The sequence below is a fragment of the Crocodylus siamensis genome, chromosome 5 (assembly GCF_052110815.1).
Source record: "Crocodylus siamensis isolate JL-2025a chromosome 5, ASM5211081v1, whole genome shotgun sequence".
NCBI lineage: Eukaryota > Metazoa > Chordata > Crocodylia > Crocodylidae > Crocodylus > Crocodylus siamensis.
The window spans coordinates 17,646,264-17,670,272 of NC_143399.1; the positions used below are offsets into that span (position 1 = coordinate 17,646,264).

The 24,009-nt window shown below is 42.4% G+C and overlaps 1 protein-coding gene across 1 annotated transcript in view; it reads left to right on the forward strand.

Moving 5' to 3' along the window:
• SGIP1 (SH3GL interacting endocytic adaptor 1) overlaps positions 1–24,009 on the forward strand; it is a 162,638-nt gene that overhangs the window by 77,835 nt on the left and 60,794 nt on the right. The window contains exons 7-11 of the mRNA XM_090049257.1: positions 1,148–1,323; positions 11,755–11,766; positions 20,184–20,195; positions 22,952–22,976; positions 23,682–23,733. Of these exons, the coding sequence (XP_089905383.1) occupies positions 1,148–1,323; positions 11,755–11,766; positions 20,184–20,195; positions 22,952–22,976; positions 23,682–23,733 (277 nt within the window). The remainder of the gene's footprint in view (positions 1–1,147; positions 1,324–11,754; positions 11,767–20,183; positions 20,196–22,951; positions 22,977–23,681; positions 23,734–24,009) is intronic.

Below are 24,009 nucleotides of genomic sequence, written 5' to 3' on the forward strand. Positions count from 1 at the left end.
ATAGAAGCACATGTTGTAAAAGAAAATCCAAGCAAAGCCTGACTTGGTCATGTAGTATGCTTGTGCTGGCTGGAGCGCTGCATGTGAGGGGGCTTAAAAGAGATGTCTTTATCCTCCTGCTCCATGCTGGCCACTGTCTCTACACTGTATTAGAGCAGCCTGAGGAACTGCCCTTTTATTCCAGGCTTCCCCTTGTAGCTGAGTACTGGCACAGAGAAGAGAGATTCTGGCCAGGTTTTCTTTCCTCCACCTACATCTTTCCCTGCTGAAGAGAAGGTGAGTGGGATAAGAGCCACCAAATTGGCTCTAGTCTACATCATTGGAAGGCATTGTACCTGGGAACGTCCTCTTACTGACTGCCTTCTCAGGGATTCTGCTAACCTTTACAAGTGGAACACACCAATACAGTGACTGCCTACTTGTGCAGAAGAATCGGGCTCTTGCAGTGCATTGCTTTTAATAGGCCATGTCAGCTGCTATTGAAATATCTTGCCTACATATTAGCATGTAGAGTGATAAACTTGTACAATGCTGACTGGAGGAAACAGGACACATGGTTGTTAATTGCTACTGCCCCAAAATGTCTCTTTATCCACCCTTTTGAGCACTCAACAGTTCACATGTATAATACACGTGTATGTATCTATCTATGCAGAATAACAAAATAGAATAAGAGTGACAGTCTTGGCAAAAATGTGTATCCTCTGTTACCCATGTGTGTCCTCTGTTACCTATCTTTGTAGTTGGACATTTTGGAGTAAAAAATTCAAAAGTACCCAAGTTCCCTTTCCAATAGTGATTTAAGAGCCTAAAGCTCATTGAAAATCAATGGAATGTAGGCCACATCTAGATTATAGACATACCATTGAGAGTCTATAACAATTAACCTTCCCTTGGCACTGCACAGACTACACAATTTCCAGTGTAAGAGGTAACATGCATAGAGCTGCATGGCATTTTGGGGGTTGCTCCTGCTGAGCACGTTTGCAGTTTAGATATGGCCTTGGGTTCTGCCCTAAGCATACATGTAATTTTTAAAAATAGGACTTATGGCCTCCTTCTTTAGGAGCATAAAGGACACTGTTTCCACTATGTCCAAAATAGCTTACCTCTCAGCGGAACAAAACATTCTTTAACTGTGATCTACCTACCAAAGGAAAGCACTTTTATTCCTCAAGTGAATCAGAAGAGGAAGAGGAGGCACATAAGAAGTTTAACATTAAGATTAAGCCTTTGCAGGCTAAAGACATTCTTAAAAGCGCAGCAAACGTAGATGAGCTGAAAGCATCAATAGGCAACATCGCACTTTCTCCATCTCCAGTGGTGAGTGTTTGGTGTTTTAATCTTTCACTAAGTTGCAAGTTCAGATTCTGTCTTAGTTTATTGTATTCAGTAGTGAGCAGAGATATTTATTGGGTCAAATTGTTTCATTGTTAAATAACATTTTTATGTCCATAGTCCTTGTTTATGTAGCATTTCTTTGCCTAGCCATAGAGCAGTCACAAGTAACTCTAAGAAATGTCATGCTTTTTAGTATATAATGGAGATTCTTGTAACCATTTCTGAACTATTCTAATTTACTTGCTCTGTGCATTGACTTTATTTTAATGAGCTTCCCACATCTCCAATCAACCAAAAAAGTAACATGCATACTTTTTTTTTTAAATGAAGAGAAAATGGCTACAGTTGCAGTATGATCTGGATGGTTCAAACTCCAGCTATCCCCAGTATTCAAAAGAGGTTTATGTTCTTCTGCTATCTGTTAATTGTACTGAAATTTACCTTGGGCATCAAAACTTACATCAGACCAGATGCTGCCATTCTTCCTCAGTATTTGTAATACTGTTTTAACTTTTAAAAAAATCAGTGGAGCAATTTATGTAAACAGATACTATTCAGAATGAGTATGGATGAGAGAACTGGGCTTATGCAAGTCTTTTGAAGCTTGGGTAATTGAGATTTGTGCTATAACAGTAAGAAAAAGCACAAGTTTGTTTCACCTCTTCCATTAGTTGAAATCAGGAGATTCATTGAACTGGCTACTACTGCAACATATAAAAATGGGGAAAGTGAGATCAGAACTGGGCCTCAAACATTTCCCTAGTTTTCCCTATTGTGCTTTCTTATAATTTTTATTTTTATTTTTGTGCTACACATAAATCAGAGCTGCCTCTTGTTTTGGGCTATTACTTTTCCTGAACTGAAACAATATAGTGTTACCTGTGCATTCCTTAATGAAGGATTAATCTAGATAGCTAAAAGGAAGAACCATCTCTCCTTAAATTCATGTTTATTTTTTGTTCTGTTAGCCATTCAACTCTTTCAGGGCTTGCCAAAACCCCTATTTTGTCATCCAGCTCCATTTGGCTGTAGAAAGCTTCATAGTGTCTCCTCTTGCACGGCTTTGATTTGTGCATGGTTTTGCAACTCTTGTATCTTGCTTCAAGTTTGGAGTGAGATGAACTGCAATTGCTGGGTTTTTTTCCTTTTTTTAAAGTCAGTGCAATATTTTGAAGGTATAAGCTTCTAACTGAGGCCACTGATTTTTTCCTGGAAGTAGACTTCCCTAAAATCCACCTGAGCTTTAGTGTCAAGAAAAAATCCAGACTTTGGTGGTGCTCTGCCTGGCATCAGGTTTTACCATGATCCTTGTCCCAGCTAGTGACTTGTACATGTGTTACTCACTGCAACCAGAGTAGTTCCTGAAGTTTTGCAGCCATGGCTTGGAGCCCATATTAAATCCATATGATTATGCAGTTTCAATCCAATCCAGTTTGTTCTGGAATCTCTTTGCTATGTCAAAGCCACAGCAATCCAATGCATATACATGGGGTGGGATATTGGTTTGCCTATAGAGGGAAAATACTGGAACATTTAACAGTTTCTCCATTTTATTTTTGTAAGTGTACTGAAAAGATCAATAGGTTTTCTCAGTATTTGATTGTTCTGCTTCTGGGAATGTTTGCTCTCACCTGAAGGTAGCAAACAGATGACAAAAAGCAGGTCACCTATATAAAATTTAAAGTCTCTCTCTAAAATCGAGCATTTAGACCCCCACTCAAAGGTCCTTGACCCCCGCTAAAAGGTCCTTGACCCTTTCTAATCACTCTCACGTATCCATAATTCATGAGGTGGCAGATGTGCACTGCCAGCCTATTTAGTAATTCTGTACGTTTAGATATGTAATTGCCCAAAAGCTTTTTGAATTTCGGACTGATGTTATGATGGAGAAGGTAAAGGAGCTTTAAGTACTGGTATATCTGATGTATTTTTTTGGAAGTAAATGAGTATTCATTAAAAAATTATCCAAAAATAAGGTAGGTTCCTAGCAATCACATTTTTCTTATTGCTACCCCTCATTTTGAAAGAAAACTAGCATGAAGCAACAAGGCAAGGTTTTAGGCTCATGTGCCCACTTGCTTTCCTGTGCCTTGTGTTCCTGAAGTTGAAATGTGAATGGATAATATTCATTGCACAGAGTGTGTTCTCTCAGTACACTGCGAGAGAGAGACCTGTTCTCACTGTGAAATTAAATGAGTGTCTGGTTCCTGGTTTCCATGATCCTCTTCCCATTGAAGTCAATGGGAGGTTTTGCCTTTGACTGAGAGGGAGCAGGATTTAGCCCCATTGTGAACACATTCATGTTTGTTAATTGGCTATCTCGTGAAGTCCTTCCTTTTGACAGCAACATGTTAGAACTGGGTCTGTGGTTTATCTTTGTCTTGTGAGCTGACTCGCGCAGTTGTTATGAAATAGTAAAGATACTGCAGCTGGCCTGGAGGAAGGACAGCAGAGTATTATGTCTCTGTGTGCGGAAGCTAAGTTCAAGAGTCAATTTAGGACTCTCATTTCCTGGGTTGTGGGAGATGCGGAGACTGTAAATCGTGCAGAATGATGGCTTTGTTGTTCTGTGGAGAATGTGGCTTCCTGATCCATTGATTCTGTCTCTGAAGCAAGCGAGACTTAAGTGTGAGTTGCTATAACACTGATCACAGAAACGAAAGTATGAACTATGAAATGGAAAGAAAATAAGGCAGAAGGGGAGATACAAAGATAATAAAATCCAGATCTTCAGCAGTTGTAAATCAGCATGCCTCCATTCACTACTGTGAAGTTACACTAGTTTAGATCAGCTAAATATCTGAACTAAAATATTTACATGTAATTAATACACTATATGTGGTCTGTGTAGAGCGAGGTATTTGTCTTTGAGAGAGTTAGGGTAAAGACAATGGCTCAAGACTTGGGTACTCCCAAAATGGATATAGTGGAAGCCAAGAAGTAATATAGAAAGCTAGTATGAAGTGGACAGCTACACTGCTGTGAATCATAGATTTCATAGACATTTGGGCTGGAAGGGACCCTGGAGGATCATCGAGTCCAACCCCCTGCCCCAGGGGCAGGAAGTCAGCAGGGATCATAGGATCCCAGCAAGATAAACATCCAAATGTGTCTTGAAGGCGTTCAAAGTGGGTGCTTGAACCGCCTCCGGCAGCAGGCTATTCCAAACCTTGGGGGCTTGGACAGTGAAGAAATTCTTCCTTATGTACAGCCTGAATAGGTCACGGCGGAGTTTGTGACCATTCAATCTTGTCATCCCTTGGGGCACTCTGGTGAACAAACATTCCCCCAGATCCTGGTGAGCTCCCTGATAAACTTATAGGTGGCCATCAGATCACCCCTGAACCTGCGCTTTTCCAGGCTAAAGAGCCCCATGGCTCCTAGCCTGTCATCATAAGGTCTGTTTTCCTGACCTCTGATCATGCACGTGGCTCTCCTCTGCACCCTCTCAAGCTTCTCCGCATCCTTTTTGAATTGGGGAGCCCAAAACTGGACTCAGTACTCCAGCTGCAGCCTCACCAAGGCCGAGTACAATGGGAAAATGACGTCCTGGGATCTGCTTGAGAAACATTTAGGGATGCAAGCCAGCGTTTTGCTTGCTTTACTAGCCGCAGCATCACACTGAAGGGTCATGTTCATCTTGTGGTCAACCATGACCCCCAAGTCCCTTTCATCTGTAGAGCTAACCAACGTAGCACTACTGAGCCTATATGCATGGTGCAGGATTTTCTTCCTAAGGTAGAGAACCTTGCATTTTTCAGTGTTGAACATCATCAGGTTTTCATCCACCCATTTCATGAGTCTTTCCAGATCTGCCTGGATCACCCTCCTGTCCTCAGGTGTGGATGCTTTACCCCAGAGTTTGGTGTCATTGGCGAACTTGGCCAGTCTGCTTCTGACACCAATGTCCACATCATTGATGAAGATGGTAAATAATATAGGACCTAGGACAGAGCCTTGAGGGACCCCACTGGTCTCAGCATACCAAGACAATTGGCTCCCATCAACCACCACTCTCTGGGTCCTACTGTGGAGCCAGTTCCCCAGCCAGTGGATCATGGTGAGGTCGAGGCCACAGTTAGCCAGTTTAGCCAAGAGGTGATCATGGGATACCTCGAAGACTTTTTTAAAGTCAATCTCTTCTGCCTTGTCCAGGTGATAAGTCACCTGGTCATAAAAGGAAATGAGATTGGTCAAGCAAGACCTACCCGCAACAAACCCATGCTGGGTATCCCTCAAGATATTGCCTTCAGTTAGTCTGTTAAGGATAGCCTCTTTCATAATCTTTTCCAAGACCTTCCCCAGGATAGAGGTCAGGCTGATGGGCCTATAGTTTGCCGGATCTACTTTCCTCCCTTTCTTGAAGATAGGCATGACATTGGCCCTCTTCCAATCATCAGGCACTTCACCAGAGCACCAAGAGCTCTCATAGATCTGTGCCAGGGGCTGAGCTATGATGCTCACCAGCTCCCTGAGTACCCTTGGGTGTAACCCATCAGGGCCGGCTGACTTGAAGGTATCCAGCCTGCCAAGGTGTTCCTTCACGAGGTCAGCTTCAATGGAGGGCAAGGAATCTTCCTCACCTGGGCCTCCCTGACCCATAGTGGGCAGGGCTGTCCCATGGGACTAGTGAAATCTGATGCAAAGTACCCATTTAGCAAGTTGTTTTTTTCGGGGCATCAGGTGTGGTTCTCTCCAGCTCCCACCGTGTGTTGTTAGAATTGCCTGTGGGCCATACTTATTTATGCTGGTCTGTAACAATCAGAAAGAGCTAAACACTAAATCTGCCTTTTAATCCTGGGCCTACATTTTAATCACATTCCTCTCCCCCATTACACTGAATTAGAAAGTAGATGATTTGTATATGAGACCTACGTTGGAGCACTGTTTCACAGAGATGATCATCCCTTAGTCTGTTGCTCAATTTCTAGGTCATTTAAGATAAAATTTAAAAAAAGACATTAGAAAAAAACCAAGAAAACCACACTTATTCACATTGCAGGGAATTCTGCACTTTCACTATTTGTGTAGTTTGTTTACATTTTGCACTACCCTCATTTTAGCCAATGAAATTACAGACTAGTCAATTTCACATTTGTTTAGTCATTTTCTGGATTTGATCCACCCGCACAATGGTATTTTCCTTGCTACCAAAAAGTGGGACAGTTCTTACATGAATAAATAGAAACATATTCCACTCCTGTTCTACTGGCATTAAAAACTGGAGTCATGGGCACTGTTGGGTTTAAGTTTGAAAGTTCTTGGTTGCCCTTTCTTTGTCTTCAATTCAAGTTTGTTTTTATCGGAATCTGACCTGACAGTCTTTCATAACTAGGGGTTAACTAAAATCGTGGCTTTGTAGAGTTCACAGAAACCACAAAATTCGGAATTGTCCACAAAATCAACAACAACACACAACTTTATAAAAAGAAATTGCTGGCTCCCCAGTGAGAGCTAGCAGTCCTCACTGCTGCTGTGGCCAAGCCTTCCAACCGATCCGGGAGAAGAAGGTGCCAGCTAGCAGGATGGCAAGAAGGGAAGCAGAAAAGATGGCTGCCACCTCATAGTCCCTCCCCATAGTCCCTCCCCCTGCCCCGCCCTGGCCTCTCCACCAATTAGTGCTGAGGGACAGAGACACACACAGCAGCCAGCAGCCAAGATGGCTGTCCCCTCATCCCTCTGGGGCCACCGGAGCACATCTGTGAATCTGCTCCTTATGTTGCAACCAACCCATGAAATCTGGTACGTCTAACTGTGATTTAAACAGAGCTGTACTCATAAGCAATGCAATAAATCTGTGTGTTTCTGTAATTACTAGAACAAATACAATATTTTTATATGGTTTATTGTCCCCTCCTTGTCTAGCTTAATGCTAAGTGCCTACCCCAAAAAGAGCTCATCTATTCACTTAAAACCCACTAATCTATAAGCCAAAACTGCAGCTCTGATTGCAGCCTCTTCTGAGATGCTGGAAGTCTGGCAAAAAGAACAGAGAGAGAAGTATGATGGGAGGTGCATGTTAATATCCTCTGCACTCTTGACCGCATTTGACCTCTTGTGGTCTAACTTAGGACATTGCAAATTGAAGGTGCCTGAAAGAAAATCAGACTTGTTGGATTAAGGGTGATAATTAGAAATAAAAGGAGCTGTAGGAAAGGAAGGTTGAAAGTGACTTTCCCATTCTTTAGAACAAAAACTAACCTGATGCTCTCTTGCATAGGTTTAAAACCTAAAAATGCTGGTCTGGGGTACAAATATGCTTCAGCAGTGAGGTGCTGCCCTGTTAAAGTTAACTGCACTCTTACAAAGAAACTAAACAAAATCTTTCAACTGCACATAGCAGACGCGAGACTTCTTTGCTTGTGATTTGCTGAGAGCCTCCTGCTAGACTTTGATAGCTCTATTTTATCAGATTATCAGAGGAGCTGTGCTATTTTAGCTTGTGATCACTCAATTAAGGGTTCTGCTGAATCTCTCAGTATATGCTTACATATGCAGAGAAAGAAAGAGGAAGCTTGCCAGCTTGCTTGGGGAAGTCTATCTTTGCCTTTTGTTCTTTGGAAGGAATTTTATTTTCTCTTTCTTTATTTGTTGGGGTAGCTCATGAAGAGGAAGAAGATGATGGTGCAACCTCATCATATCAAATATTATATCATCAATAGAGCCAGAGTTTTGATATTCCTCAATTTTTTTCTATTTTCTACCAGCAGCCCTGTCATGTTTATTGCCAACTATTTGTGCCATGGAAAATCCAGCCCCAAGTAATATGAGCTTATTTTAGTGAAAAACAAGGAATTAAACTAGCAAGAAGTGTTTTGATGTACAAAGCTGAAAGGAAGGGGCCTGCATAGAATTTAAACATTTGGGTTTGCCATTTTAAATCCCAAATCCATACCTAGGTAGTTAAATCAGAGTATTTTTTCAGAGGTGTGAAGCACCCACATATTTTATTGAAGATAACAGGAGATTCAGGAGCCAAGCCCCCCAAAATATCAAGCCACTGTTGGTGAGTTTCTGTGCCCCCTCAGCCATAAGAAATGGAAAAATTACTTCTGTAAATCATTTATGTTCTCTGCACACAAGGCATGGGAAACAGTTGGGGGGATTGAATCTCCAGGAGTGAACTATCAAATGTTCTTATAAAAATAATATGACATTCCTTGAAGCTATCTAAAACATTAAAACGATTTGACCTTGTTACTTTTGGATGCACTGGAATTTTCAGAGTTTTGCAAATGCCCCCCCAAACACACCACCACCATCAGCATAGGAGGAAAAAAGCTCCTTGTCTTATATTGACATACAAAGAAACCTCATTAAATACACTGTCTATCATTAAACTTCTGCCAAAAGCAGCATATACTCGGTAATGGAAACCAATTATGAAGTTGACTAAATGCAGCCAATACTGAGCATGACTATAAAACACAAGATCCATATTGGACAAACTTATTGATGTGAACTTTTTTTTGGAAGGGGGAGGCTGGGGGGGACTTCAAAGAAACAAGTGGGTATTTCTTCCATGGGGAACAGGCACTAGGCCTAGAGTTGTTATAATACCAGGCTGGCATCAGGGAGGCCAGAAACAGCTACGACACCCTCCTCTTGGTGCCAAAAATACTACCAAGATGATACAGACCCGTCCACTAACAAGCTCTGTGTTCGACCCCTTAGCCAGTTCCCAACCCAACTGACCGTGGACTTTGCCAACCCACAATCTCCCAGGTTTTTTTTTTATAAAAACATCATGGGAGACCATCTCTAAGGCCTTTTTAAAGTCCAAGTATATGACATCAACTGCATCTTCCATATTTAAGTAGTTTGTTACTTGATCATAGAAGGAGGCAAGGTTGGTCAGACACAACCTGCCCACAATGAAACCGTGCTGGATATCCTTGAGCATTATGCCTTCTGCCAGTCTCTCACACATGGACTTCTTGATAATTTTTTCCAAAGTTTTACCCAGCGTTGAGGTCAAACTGACCAGCCTGTAGTTTCCCGGATCCTACCTCCTCCTCTTCTTGTGATTGGCACCACATCCAGTCTTCCAGGACCTCTCTTGAGCACCATTGAATAAATTTAGATTTCTTCTTCATTCCCAGAGCTGAGCTAGATCTTTCTTTCCCATTTCAATGATTTCTGTTTCTTCACCAGCCTTAAAATGTCTAACAAGCATCACCAAACAGGGTCTCAAACAGTTCACCCAGAATCCCTGTTTCTCCCCCTCTCTCAGCCTATGATGTATGATTAGTGTGGCCCTGCTGTTCATGAGGTGGAGCCAGAACAGGTTGCCCAGTGCATCATCTGCATATAAGTTTTTGGAGAATCCCAGGACTTGTGACAAGACTATCCAGTTCCCATCAAGAGTGGGGGGCTAACTAGCACATGGGTCCTTATGGGGGGGTATCTGGGGTACAAACACATACTGATCAGTGCTGAGCTGTGGGGTCACCGTGGCTTGAAACACTGACTCAGCTGGGGCCCAGCCCAGTGAACTGTATGATAAAACATGAACTTTTTGGCTTTTGATTAATGTCATGCATAGTTTATTCTATATACATTGGTACAAAAATACTGCTTAAAAATGTGTTTTATGGAGTATTTGCGCTAAAACTTGCAGCACTTTCAAATGAGGTAAAGTGCGTCTGTTCTGGATGAGCTAAGTCTATGGGTACCCATAGTAATTTGCCTATATACAAAGTATTACAGGCAGGTTTATTTCAAAGTCAGTGTTTTCAAATTTGCTTCTTGCTTGCATGTGTGCTCAGGGAGAGCAGGGTCTGACAATAAGGAGGGGGGGAAGGGGCTGAAGGGGGGAGAAGTTTATGGAAAAAAGGCAAGGGAGCCACTTGGCCCCCTAGATTTATTTTCCCTGCTGTAGGAGTGGGAGGACAAATTCAAGGCCAACCTCGATACTTGGGAAATTATAACAAATGTGTATATTTTCCATATATAAAATCTAATTATTTGGGGCATCTTATGTTCAGGGTCATCTAATATTTGAGTGAATATGGTAATTACATTGTGTAACCATATTTGCTTGACTGACTACTAGAGAAATTAACTTTTTTCATGGTTAAAAATTAGTATTTCTTACTTTATAAACTGAAACCCAACAATGTGCAAAACTTCTAGTTTTGCACAACTCGCTTCTCATCCTCAAGTCAATAGGCGATGAAGGATGTTTTGTAGAAGTGTACCAGACAGCACAATCTGACAGTTATCGTGGCTTTTTCACAACTGGCCATCCTTCAGATATACACAACCTGGACAGAAAAAACCAACATGTAGATTGCTGAAATTTCTCACATGTAATCAGTAGTGTATAAAGGCTGCTGTTCAGCATGTCTGCAGTGCCACATATTGCATGTTCATGTGTTCTCTGCAGTGCAAGGGAGCAGTGTGGGGCAGGAGTGCCACTGCTGCAGCCCCAGGAGGCCCCCAGGACTTAGGGTAAAGCTGCTGGGGCCAGCCCAGTGCTGCCCCAGCCTCCCCTACCCCACCTGGGGTAACTTGCTGCGTGCCAAAGGGCGAGTAAGCACAGGTGTTTCCCTGGGACAGCCAGCAGTGGCACAAGGTGCATCACTGCTACTTGTCCCTGGGGAACCAAATGTCCATGTGCATGTGGATGTGGCCATAAGGTTTTCAGTATTTATTTACAGTAAATTAATATGTCCTTTACAAAAGACAGTTTACTCGTTTAAGGCAATTTACTATACTGTACTGTGCTTTGAGTTCCACTCTGCAATGACCATGCTGATAAGCTTTTGACCAGCACTATTTATATCTCTTTCTAACAAGATAAGAATCATAGTCTACTCCCAGGTTGGAAAATGCTGATAAAAATGAAAGCTAATTTAAACAGTTAAGAGCTTCTGATGAAACAAATGTAATCAAGGTCATTTCCGTTGAGCCAAGCAGGATATTTCATCCCACTGCTAAAATGCTAAAGTTATCTCAGTTGAGTGCAAATTTTTTAAAAGCTTGTGCCTTTTTAAGTTCAGACACTTTTTACATTTACATTTTTCAAGGCTTGTGTGGAGTACAGGACTTTATTTTCACATCCTATAAACCATTTTAAGTAATAAAACTTGAATTGAAAAACTGACTATGGGTATAGGTGGCAGGGACCAGCAATGCCAAATAAAGCAGTACCGTGTAAAATGTCTTGGATAAAAGTGCTGTGTTTGTATATGCTATCTTTCACTATAATATTATGTCTGCATGAATAATATTCTGGCTATGTCTACAACCTACTTACTACTTTACTGTATGTTTAAGTTACACTCTTAATGCTTTCTTTCATATGTAGGTCTTTTATTTCTCTGTGAATTACTTCTTTACAGAAAGTACCTTATTTTCTCATTTTCTTTTTCTTTTTTTTTTTTTTTTACCTTTACTGCATTCTTTTAGAGGAAAAGTCCGGTAAGATATCATTTAGTTTTTCTACCTTCTATAATTTTTTAACAGAATACTTTGCCCATACTTTTCTGTTTGATCTATTTTTCATATGTCTGAAATGTAAAATGTGAACACCATATATCCTTGTTTAGAAGCCATGGCATCTATTATGCTGCCTCCCTCATGGATTTAATTCCAAGGTGTTTTTTAAATTAGCTGTTATGTTTAATTATTTTCCCCTCTGGCTTGCAAGACAAACAGAAAGTTTGAGGATGGTGAAGCCCTGAGCACAAAGAATATTGTGCTCGGGATTTTACCCAAGCTTGTTTTATGTACGTCACAGAGCATTTATAGTTATCAGAAGATATAAAAGCCTTTAGTTAGGTAGCATGAACTTTGCTGCTATGGTAACATTTAATACAATGCTAATATGTTCTTTCCAAAGATTTGGCTGTATTTTTTTTTTCTCGCGCCATAAAATTTTGTAGGCCTGTGCAGATTTTGGAGTGCTAAATAGGAGACAGCATTGTCTCTCAAGAGAAGAACCTCTGAAATCTAGTCTCTTCTCATACAATTCCTGCTTCTGTGGTCTTGTGCAAGTCTCCAACTTGCTGCCCCTAGTTTTCCCATCTGTAGAAGAGATGTTTCTAATTTCCAAGAATCATATGAGTTGTCATGGTCTAATATTTGTACACAGGAGTGGATTGAAAGGTTAGTGACAAGTTACTGATGCTCCAGCGCATTATTAAAGTTCTGAAGCTTCCAACCAGTGCTTGTAAAAAAAACAAAAAAAACAACCCCCCCCCCCAAAACAAAGGGGAGAATGCACTTTTGCTTATGGGTTGTTATGGGAAGCCCAGATTCAACACTGTTCAGCCTGAGGGGTTTTGAACCTGCATTTTCTTCCTCCTCTTCCAAGGAGAATGCTCTAGCCACCTGGTTATAAAATTATTATTCTAAATTGAGGTTCCCACCTCTTAAGATAAGGCCTAAACTGTTGGGCTGCTTAGTGTCTGCCTCTAACGCTATGAATTTTTAAGCTGTCTGAGAAAAGTGGAACAGCATCTACAGGAGAAACAGAGTGATTTACTCCAGAATAACCTGTACCATGGTGATTTAAGGCAGTCTTCTGCCAGGTAACGAATGGGGACTCGGACTTCTGCAAGCAGGGAAGAAAAACTAGAACCCAGTCTCCTACATCCTGCAATTGAGCTGTTGAAAAGGAGGGCATGATCCCTCATCCTTTCTGGGCTACCTACCTCAGTAGCCACCTCTCTCATAGAGCAAGCATTGAGGAAATCCAGCACAGGATCTTGTATGCAAGTGTTTTCTTTGGGAAATTGCTTTGTGACATCTTTATTTCTCACAATATCTGGAAAGACACCAAGATCCAGGTCTACAATGTAGTCATCATCCCCAGTCTCCTCTATGGACTTGAAACGTGGGTGACCTGTTGTCATCTCATGAGCCTGGAGAGATCACCAATGGTGCCTCCAGAAAATACTCTACATCAGATGGGAAGATCACTGCACAAATGCTAAATCCAGTGTTTGGAAATCTTTGCTGAAGCCAGTGTTACCAGCATTGAGTCTCAAGCACCAACTTCTCTGGACCAGACATTGTGTGCAGATGCCCAACTCATGACTCCCAGAAAGTGCTCTGTTCCCAACTTGGTAATGCCCTGAGATATTGCAGTGGCCACAGGAAAAACCTCAGGGACACATTGATGGCACACCTCAAGAAAATGGATGCCAGCATCAAGAGCTGGGAGGAGCTGGCTGTTGACTGACTCCAATGGTGCCACAACCTGAACCAAGTAGCAGCCTGGTTTGAAGTAAAGCATCTTGTCCTCAAAGCACAGAAGAGAGAATGGAGAAAGGAAAAAGAGAAAAATCCTAGCTTAGAGCCTATTCTCTCCTGTAGAAAGATCTGCAACTTCTGTGGACAGGTCTGTGGCTCAGGTCTCTGGACTATTAAGTCACCACAAATCCCATCAGTGAACCATGGCAGAGATCATCCTCAAATTGAGGGATTGCTGACAAAGACTATAAAGGCAAACCATAAAGATGTTTTGGAATAGTCTAAATGATTTGCCATTTTCATTTCAACTGAAACTACTAAGTAAATTTGACCGACATTTTCCAGTAGATTTGAAAGTGCCAAAACTGCATTATTTGGATGGATTTGGATCTTGTTGAGGGGGGAAAAAACCTCACCCAGTTCTAATGCAAGTTAAAGTTTTGGACTGTAATTTCCTACTTCAGCAAAAACACTGTTGCTTTCAAGTGAAATTAGTAGTGCTCTTCAAAGAACTCTTCCTGCAGTGGGTCTGTATTTCCAGAAGGCTGAATATCTGCATGGCATTTGCCTCCTGTCAAAATATGAGACCGCCTGGTCTCAGTTGAAACACGATTCCAAAATATTAGGCAAGTTTTATTGGAAAGCCAAAAAAGCAAGTTATGCCTATAGTTCTGAATTTGTGTGATTTATCCATGTGGATTTTGTCTCTGATTTGTTGAATTTCGGCTGCTTATTTTCATTCTTATTTGGTTCTCCTGCTCAATTCAAAATGGTTTTCTTACTGCTGAACCCCTGTGGTTGGGTAGATGATCCACCCAAAGACAGAGCAATCTATTTTTACTTCTTTGTGCATGTAATTTCCATTAATCTTAAAGGTAGTAATGCATGCAAATAAAACAGCAAATGTGGCTTGAGGCAAAAACCAAGACAAGATAGCGTTGGGACAATTAGCGCATGTATGCCTGAGTGGATGAGAGAGAGAGATTCGTTCGCTACAGGAATGAAATTAAGAGCTGCATAAAATTTGGCTCTTATAAAATCAGTGAAGTTTTCTCTCTTTTTTTGGATGCACTTAAAATTCTTCTCAAACATTTGCAGACATATCACATTTAAACCCTTTCTGAATTAACAAATTTATCACAGACCTGTGCCATTCATAAAATCAACACTCTTTTTATTACCAGATTCCAGAATTCAGCAGAAAAAGAACCTACTGTTCCACGAACCCAGAGAAGATGATTTCAGGCAGAATTGTGAAGTGCTTATTGTAACTGTTCATTAATGAATGTTAGAGAGCTATAGAAAAGTCCAATAAAACATTGGTGCCACAGTGCTGTGTTTATCATATGTGGAACTGATTTCAGGGCTGAGAGAAATGCCAACGGTATGTTCAGCCAATTGCCATTTTGACGTGACTGGCTATGATAGGACGTGGCATTCCAGTACCCTACTCAATCGGTTTGCAGAACATGTTAGTTAAGCAATACACAGCCACAAAATGTATCATGAGTAACTTTTTAATTTTGATTAACATGCACGTGCTAATGGTGGGTTAGCAGGTGGTTTCTCATGTACACACACAACACGCTAGACAGTGTATTGAAAAACTGGAAAAACGTATTCATCGCTTCAGTATGCTCACTCATAACTATGACATAACTAACCTCACCACCATGTGTCCTAGGGAACTTCCTATTTCTCTTTACCCCAAACCCTTATACACTTTGAAAACCCTCGTACACTTTTATATCCCTGACCTCATTCATCAGAGAGTTCATAAACATTCAAACAGTGGGGTAGTTCTTGATTTGGAATATCACAAGTTGCTTTTAAACCTCTCCATTCATTTACAGGTCCCTGAACACTTCTGCTTCTGCTTCCATGGGAGATTTGGTATGATTGTGTGCATTGGCAGAAAAAGGGGGAAGGTCTTTATATAGTTCTGTAATTATTGAGGAATATTTGCAGTCACTGCAATGCAGTTTGGCTTGGTATTGTTTCCCAAAATAATGGGTAGCACTTGGATTCATTAGCCCAAAAAGACAGTCTCTTTGTCTTTGTAAAGGTTTGAGAAGAATATTAATGGTTTTGCAAAATGTGCAGTTCTTCACTCTCTGCTGTATCACTGATTTCATCCCTTTTTCTGGGGTCTGCTTAAACTTATCTCTGCTGTTACACTCATGCGTACATATATGTGCACTTATATTCATCCTGTTGGCCACATCCTTAGCCCCTACTCTGGTGGCATAAAGCAGCTCCAAACCCTGCAAATCCAGCCACTGATAGATTTCTCCAGCATCCCTGGAGAGTGACTATAGCAATTGTGGCCAAAAAGCGGGGCATGGCAGGAGTACCACTGTGTTTTAAGGGTGCCCAACTGATCAAATTGCCTTTTTGGGTCATTGGTACACCAGAATAATTTAAAGTATCCTTGAGGCTGCTATAAATTTGAGAATAAAGGAGCTGCTGTGGGTGCATCCTGTCACTCATGCTTGTGCTGGGTGCAGATGAAGATCTAGACCAGCAACATCTTTTGCTTGTGTCAGCATGTAATATGTTGCTGATGTTGAAGGGGATTGTGAGTCTGAGCTGAAGAAAAGCCACACTGCAGCTGCCTGAGCTTGTATGACGAAGCTAGCGGGGGGAAAATGACAGGGTGAATTTGAAGTAGAAGCTTTTCCTTGGGACTCAGTGTCTTTTTATTAGGGAAGGAATGTGCATATGGTTTTTAGCATTACTCATATTAGGGCAGTCTTCTGCCAGACAGTAGGGTACCTAGGGGCAAGAGAGTGGGATACTATCCTCGGGCACTGGCATGGGTGGATCCCAGAATGGCAGCCTCCTGGGGAGTCTTTACTGTGGTAGCAGGTGGTCCTTTATCACATCTGGATCAGCCATGCAACCCCCTGGCTGTAGGAGCCCAGATGGAGAAGTCCCATTCTGCCCAGCTGTAGGAGTCCTGGTGCCACGATGTAGCAGGAACAGCCCGACACAACCCTTGCCCTAGGGACTCGAAGACCCTCCCCTTGAGCATGCCCCAATGAGTGCACCTCAAAGCAGCTTAAAGCACCATAAGCCATGTATGGCACCTGTGCACTAGGCCTGTACAAAGCAGCTAGTACTTGCTTCGGATTCGGATTCAGCTGATTTGGGGGACAGTGATTCGATTCGGTGATTCGAATCACTATCTAAATCTGGTTCAGAGATTTGGCCACCGTCGAATCAGCCAGATCTCTGAATTGAGCAGGCCCCGTCCCCTGCCTGCTCTCCCAGCCCCATCAGTGGCTGCCCAGCCTGGCCCCAGCATCACAGGACTTTAATTAAAAAAATAAAGCCCTGCACTTGCTGGCTGCTGCCAGGCGGAGGGGAGGGGGCGATTCCTGCTGCCCCCCACTGCCCCACGCTTCGTGGGGGGCTCTGCCATGAGCCCCCAGAGGCCCCAATGGCCGCGCAGCAGCCAGGGAGTGCAGGACTCTTTTAAAAAGAAAAGAGAGAGAGAGAGCCAGGGTGCTGGGGCCAGGCGGGGAAGCCATTCACAGAGCTAAGAGAGTAGGTGGGAATTGTGGGGGCTGCTTATGGGGCCTGGGCAAGCAGGCACGGGATGGGGCCTGGTTGGAGTCCCCCCGTGGTTCCCTCCCCCCTCCTCCCTTCTCCAGCACCCCCCTGCCCTGCCTCCTACTTACCAGCATGGAGTCCATGTCCAGCTCCCTGAGGCGGTGAGTGGAGACTGCCCAAATAGCCAAATCTCTTCAAATTCTTTCCAAATCTGTTCAGAGTTTTGAATCGATTTGGACCTCTTTATTAGTCTCCTGATTCCAATTTGGCTTCAGCGATTTGGCCGCCGAATCGGGCCAGATCTCCGAACTGAATCAGCTGTGGAATTATCTTCTCCATATGGAAATACAGAGACTGGAGTCGCCATAACAAGACAGCAGTATAAATCCTCTGCCCAGGCATTTGTTTTATAATGTGCTTTCCTCCCACCCAGTTCCTGTGCTCTCCACCTCCAGCTGTGTGTGTGCATACTGTCACTGGTTTTTTAATATTGACTCTCATTCCTGTTTCTCTTAAGTATTAGTTGGGGTCATCACTGAACTAGGACAACAAGTCTTTTAAATGCACAGGTTTTTCAATTCAGTCAAGTGAAAATTTGGGAGGAAATGTTTTTTCCTTGTCTTGTTTTTCCTTGACTTTTTCCTCTCCTGCATTAACTTTTTTTGAGCTTGTTACATATATTTTCCTATACATGCCAAATGATCTGCCTCCTTGTCCATCTGTTTCTCAAGTGCATTTATAATGTGCTAATCACCATAGTATTGAAGTACAAGCTCTTTGAAATAGTTGCAGCTCTAATGCACTTTCCTTATCCTCAAGAAACTCAGACTTGAAGAATCCCTCCTCAGGGGAGGCCCCTGGCTTGGTTTTGGCAGCACCCTCCAAGTTTAAAAACACCTTGGAGTGAGGCTATGCCAGACCCTGTATTAGACTGCATTATCCATCAAACTTTATTTCAGGGCTGAGTGAGATCTGAAGTGTCTTTTAAAACAGGTGTACTCCTTCTGAGGCCTGATTTAGCTCCTAGGACTATATCACTCCTTTAGTCAAGACTGCTGTGTAGCCATGTACATTTTTTCAAAATAATTTGAATAAGGAAATGTGGTGTCAAATCCATTGAGTTTAAGTGTTTGAAAAACCTCCTCCCCGCCCCCTGCATGAAATCTAAAGATGCCCTCACCATCGCTTTTCTTGAGGCAAAATAATCCATCCTACTATCCCTGCAGGTTAATTAAATACCTTCATAGTATTGATAACTTGCAAACAGGGATTAAAATGAAGCCAGTCAACTGCTTTTCACTTGTCTGCTGACCCAAGATGTGACACCAGGGTAAAAGGCCTCAAACTGGACACTCATCCACATGCTATAAATCCTGTTTTATGTTTAGTACTTCAGTGAGTGGATGTTCAGAGATTTCTACTTTCAAGTGCCTTTCAACTCTAGTGTATTAGTCTAGAGCAGGCCTCGGCAACCTCTTTCAAACCATGGGCCAGAACAACTTGGCTCTGGTGGGCAAGGAGCAGGACAGCTGAGAAGCAGCAGCCGTGTCGGCACAGCTTCCAGCTCCTTGTCCTTAGCCCAGCTCATTGCTGCTCAGCCCCAACTCAGGCTGGGCACAGGCCAAGGCTTGCAGCTCTATGGGCTGGATCCAACCTGTGGGCCTATGTTGCCAACCCCTGATCTAGAGATGTATGGAAAGCTACAGTGCCCCAATATTAGGCAACGCCAGAATTTCAAATGCTACAGGTACACGGGATAAAATGAGTTTATTTCCACAGGGATGGTGAGAATCCTGTGGTGGTGTTTAAGTAGGAATTTTTACTATCAAGCAGCAACATGGCTTAATGCAAAGGTCCTTGGACTGTGAGCTTGGCATTGCTGAGCTCTAGTGCCAATTCTTCATAATGCCACAGCCCAGAAATGTGCCCCCGGTCCTTCCAGGAGCTGAGCAACCCCACGTAATCAGGCCCTCCATTCTCTCTCTTTTTTTTTTCTCCGTGTCCATGCTAAAACAGTACATCTCCCAGGCCACTGATGACTGCTTCTTTGTGAAGCACTTTGAAAATATGAAAATGGAAAACACTCTAAGCACACTGAGTAATTCGTATCGGAGCAGCAAGGAATAACTGTGAGGACACGTGCATGCACACCCTGCCCCCCCCCGCATATTTTGGACTGTATCACCTAACTTAGACGACAAGCTTTTGGAACAGGCTCAGTCTTGTGTCCCTTGAACCTACATTAATGTTCAACAAATTGTTCAAATCCATAGATATAGATATATCAGTAATTACCCCTACAGTAATTGAAGGAGTGCATCTAATCTATTTAATTTGTGTAGTTATTGTTTGAAAATTATCCATTGTCCCACTTTCTTTCTTATAACATAACCTTAAAAGATGTGGGGCTTTATTTTAAGGAAGAAAAAGAGAGAAAGAGGAACTTGTTCCTGAGATCAAATGCATACCTGTCAAAGTCTCTATGTGCTGGGGGCCATGTCTTAGGCTTCTGAGTTCCTCAAGAAATCCTCATTGGTTTTGTCCCAGTTTTTTTGTTAAAACTCTTCTGATGGTTGGGTTCAGATGACTTCTCTATGATGAGTTTTGGTCAGCTGGCTTGGTGAGCAGCATGGGAGCTGCAAACAGAAACTTTGGAGGAGCAAAGTAAACCAGCCCACCTCTACTACTGAGACAGGGAAGGTGAAAACCAAATCACGAAGGAGGAAGACCTCAAAACCAAGTGAGGAGGGGAAAGCAGCTCCACTGCCAGAGGAACGGGAAAGGAGAAGATGCCTGTGGAGGATCTTTGAGGGCCTTGTTCACTAAACTTGAGGCTGGGGACTTGAGCTGCCATCCCTTCTGGAGCTTCCCAGTTTACACCCCAAATTCTTATAGTCGGCTGCATGAAGCCAAAGGTCTAGCCAGTTAATGAGCAAAGTGCTAATGCCTGCTGGGGGGTTGGGAATAACATTTTCAAAATGGTGTAATTGCTTAGGGGGTGAAAGTATCTCATTACCCGAGCATCTTTACTGATCTATCACTCTCTGACTAGGTATCTGTTCTCTCTTCCTTCTTGCTGATCACAGAGGCGCAGCCCGGTAAGAACTCGCTCACCATTTTCTGTCCATATATGTTTATGAAATGTCTGACACTTTGTTAAAATCTGCCTTGTTCGGCCTGAAGCTGGTCCTGCATTGATACCTGTTAGGGAAGTGAACGGATGGATGCTTTACCTGGTGCAAGTCTTCCATAATGTGCTCTCTGATAAGTGCTTGAGTGTGTGAATGTGCTCCCTGTGCAAGTACAATAGGAAATGCATTATGTTAAAAAACTTCAAAGTCTTTTGAGAATCACCTGAGAAGGGTGGATCCTGTTTGATTAACTGAGACATCAGACAAAAGTAAAAGCCCTGTTGCTCACAGCTTCTTACAACTCACCTGTTAGACAGATTGGCTTTCTCACAGGGCATGAATTTTGTGTGGGTAACAGTCACATTTACAACTTTTTAGTCGCATAGGGTTCAGTCCAGCACAGACATGGCTATGCATTATGAGAGTAAGACTGATCTCATTTAGTCCTGAGCTTAATAGGATTGAGCTGTGATGCTTGGTTGTTTCACAGTCCTGTGGGTGAAGAAAACCAAAGACAGCAGGCCTTGTGGGTTAATGGCACGTACCCTCTGGCCACACACACATTAAGACCTTCAGAGCTTGTTGCCAAGCATGTTCCATGAAGCCATTCAGGAGCCCGTCTCTCACGGCTGTGACTGACTTGCTTCTTTCAAAGATTGCTCTAGAGCACAGTGGAGCAGCTGCTATGCCAGGGGATAAATGAAACTCTTGAAAATAGCCATGATGCTCATCAATTGCATCTAAGTACTTTTTCTCCTACAATGCCATGTTCTCACCCTCTCTACCAGTCTGCTTCCCCTTCCTCACCATTATTCACATCAGTGAGTTCACAGTAACCCCATTTTAGAATATGGTGGGCAAATGCTGGGTGCTCAGTGCTAGCAGCCTCTCATCTCACTGACTTCAACAGATTTTCTGGACAAACCTCTGTTTTGCTTAATGACTGAATTTTGCCTAATAACTAACCCTAACAGGGCACTTCTAGCCCAGCAACCTCAAGACACGTGAATGCATGAGTACAGAGTATGACAGCAGAGGGGCAAACATGTTGCACCACCCTCTTGATCTTGATCAGGGTGCCTGTACGTGAGTGTGGAGCCTGCTCCGACGGGCTGTACCGACAGCGTGTTAGAGCAGACTCAATTACAGGTTTCCCTCGCTTGATGTGGGTTCTGTATGTGCAGATTTGTTCTTATGCAGTGACCCTTTTTATACCAAAAATTTATTATATGCGAGGTAAATTCACCTTACACAATTGGTGTGGCGGAAACCCACAGTCAGCTGCTTTGTGTGGTGCATTGCACAAATGACACGTACCAAGTATAGTCTCCCGTGGATCTGTGCTCCTCGCCCGTTGTCTGTGACACGTGTTTCTGTAGTTGCCATCCCCATTATGGTAACATCTACCACCACTCTGTGCTTGTGTGCACTCTCTGTTGTTGGCGAGTACCAAAATTGTTTTGTAAAAGTGGTGGAAATGGGTCTGGGGGTCAGTACGGTCAAGATCTTGGAATGGTATCCCTATTTGTTACATTGTAAAGTAGGTTCCCTTTCTGCAAATTCAGGTTATGTGCAATTTTCCAGGAACGCATGTATGGCATAAAGCGAGGGAAACCTGTAGTCAGGTTTGCTGGAGCTAGTAATTACTGCGCTCCAGCAGCCTCCTGCGTCTCATGTATCAGCATCCCCGTGCTTCAAAATGGCAGCAGGGGCACTTGAACGAAAGCTTATCGGACAAGTTTTAGTTCAACTGCCTCCTGCAGCTGTTTTGAAGTGCAGGGATGCTAATACACAAGATGCTGTGGAGCTTTAATTACAGCGACTCCCCGTGCTGCCCCGCACCACCCCCGGTGCCCTGGAGCACATGCAAAAGTGCAAATCTTTCTGGAGCTAACACACCATTGTGATGCATGAAAAAATCTCTGTATAGCACATGTGGAGGAAAGGCTTCCATTAAGAATCCACTGTGACAATACACATTTCACAGAGCTGTGGCCTAGGTTATTTATTAGTCTGCTGCCGCATAATGTTCTACCATGGTAACTGCGTTATGAAGAAGTAATGGTAACATTGCTGTGTTGTTTCTATGATACCATAGACAGTCACTATCACATTCCCTCAGGAGATGGCTGTCAGGCATGCACCACATCTTTTCCCTTCCCCTTTAGAAATTTACCTCTTGTATGCTTGTTTTTACTTTTCTGTTTGCAATAATTTCTACTTTTGTTAGAGTCTTCCAGTTTCCTAGGTTATGGATTGCTCCTTAAGATTTTACTAGTGTGCCAGCATGCTTACCTTGTGTATACTTACATGACCGGTCAGAATAGTGACAAAATGTAGTTGATTTGAAGCATTTACAGTGTATTGAAGTTCAGGTGTGTGTGGGGGGGGAGGTGTATGTATAAGTTGATGCAGCACTGCTATTAAAAATGTTTAGTGTAATAAACTTACAGTCAAGAAGTCTGCAAATACAGCATGCCCACAGACTAGCTTTATCTGGTTCAAAATCTTTTAATTCACTTTCTTTGCTCTTGTCAGCTGGGAGCAGAACCCATTTGTGTGTGCGTGTGTTTCACCAAGGTAGTTGGACTGGTGTCAAATTTCATTTACCTGCTTTGTACTGATATGCATGTCTTCAACCAACTTAGATGTACCTATTTTACATATATGTTATGCTTATTGCTTACCCTCTCCTAAACCTTAGTGTCTGTTTCTAATTCTAGGGTACAATTAAAAGGAATTTATCCAGTAAGTATATTCTTTAGCTTGCAGGAACTGAACATGTCAAGAAGGTTATTACTCTTATGATCTTTAGAAAAAAGTCAGATTTGCTTCAAAATATGCTCCTCTACCTTTTTTCAAAGTGCATTTCTTTTCCCAAGCAGTAATTCTTAAAGGAGACAGCTACGGCATGTTTTATTTACTAACGCATGAGCCCTTAAAAGAGACAGTGCTAATATCATTGATCTCCTGCTGTGTACAGCTTTCTATCCATCATGATGTGTTGCTCATAAAATTAACTTACCCCATCAATATGACATCTACGTGGAAGATGTTGTGTTAGTGACCTTCTCATCTGATAGTATCCAGAAAAATTGGATTGTAATTGATGTATAGACTCTGCTGTCTCCATAAAGAGCTATACAATGAGTTGATATGTAGCTTGCTGAAGTATATTTAGTCTCGCTGAGTTGGAATTACACTCATACTGTAAACTCCTATATAAAGAGAGAACAATACATTTGTACATATTGGGAAGGTAGAATTAATTCTACTCCATTTTATGGATTAGTCAATCTCCAAAATGTTGTTGGCTCCAACTTCTTTTGGCATGTGCAAGTACATGCTGGTTTTGTGTAATTCCAGTGACTTGCACCTCCTAGTCTTTCATGTGAAAAATTGCTACTCAACTCAAAAGAAAAACAATCTAAACAGTACCATCATATGTGACAGGTGAAGAGATAGCACGACCTAGGCGCTCGACACCAACTCCGGAACTTGCAAGGTCAGTATGAAAGAAATTGTCATTTATTATAGGTATTGCATAGTAGCTAGTCAGGGACCCTTGTATCAAAGGAAATGGTGCTCAGTTATTACCTGGTACCCCACCAGCTTAATGAGCGGGCATCACTGGTTGTGTACAGAAAAATCTGTAAGCTGTCATTCTTGGAAGCACTGTTTCAGGAAGGGGGAAAGCATTCTAGAAGCTATTTATAAAATTGTCCTTGCCAGCATTTCAGTATAAATGCATCTAAAAATGAGATAAAAAACACAAGTTCTT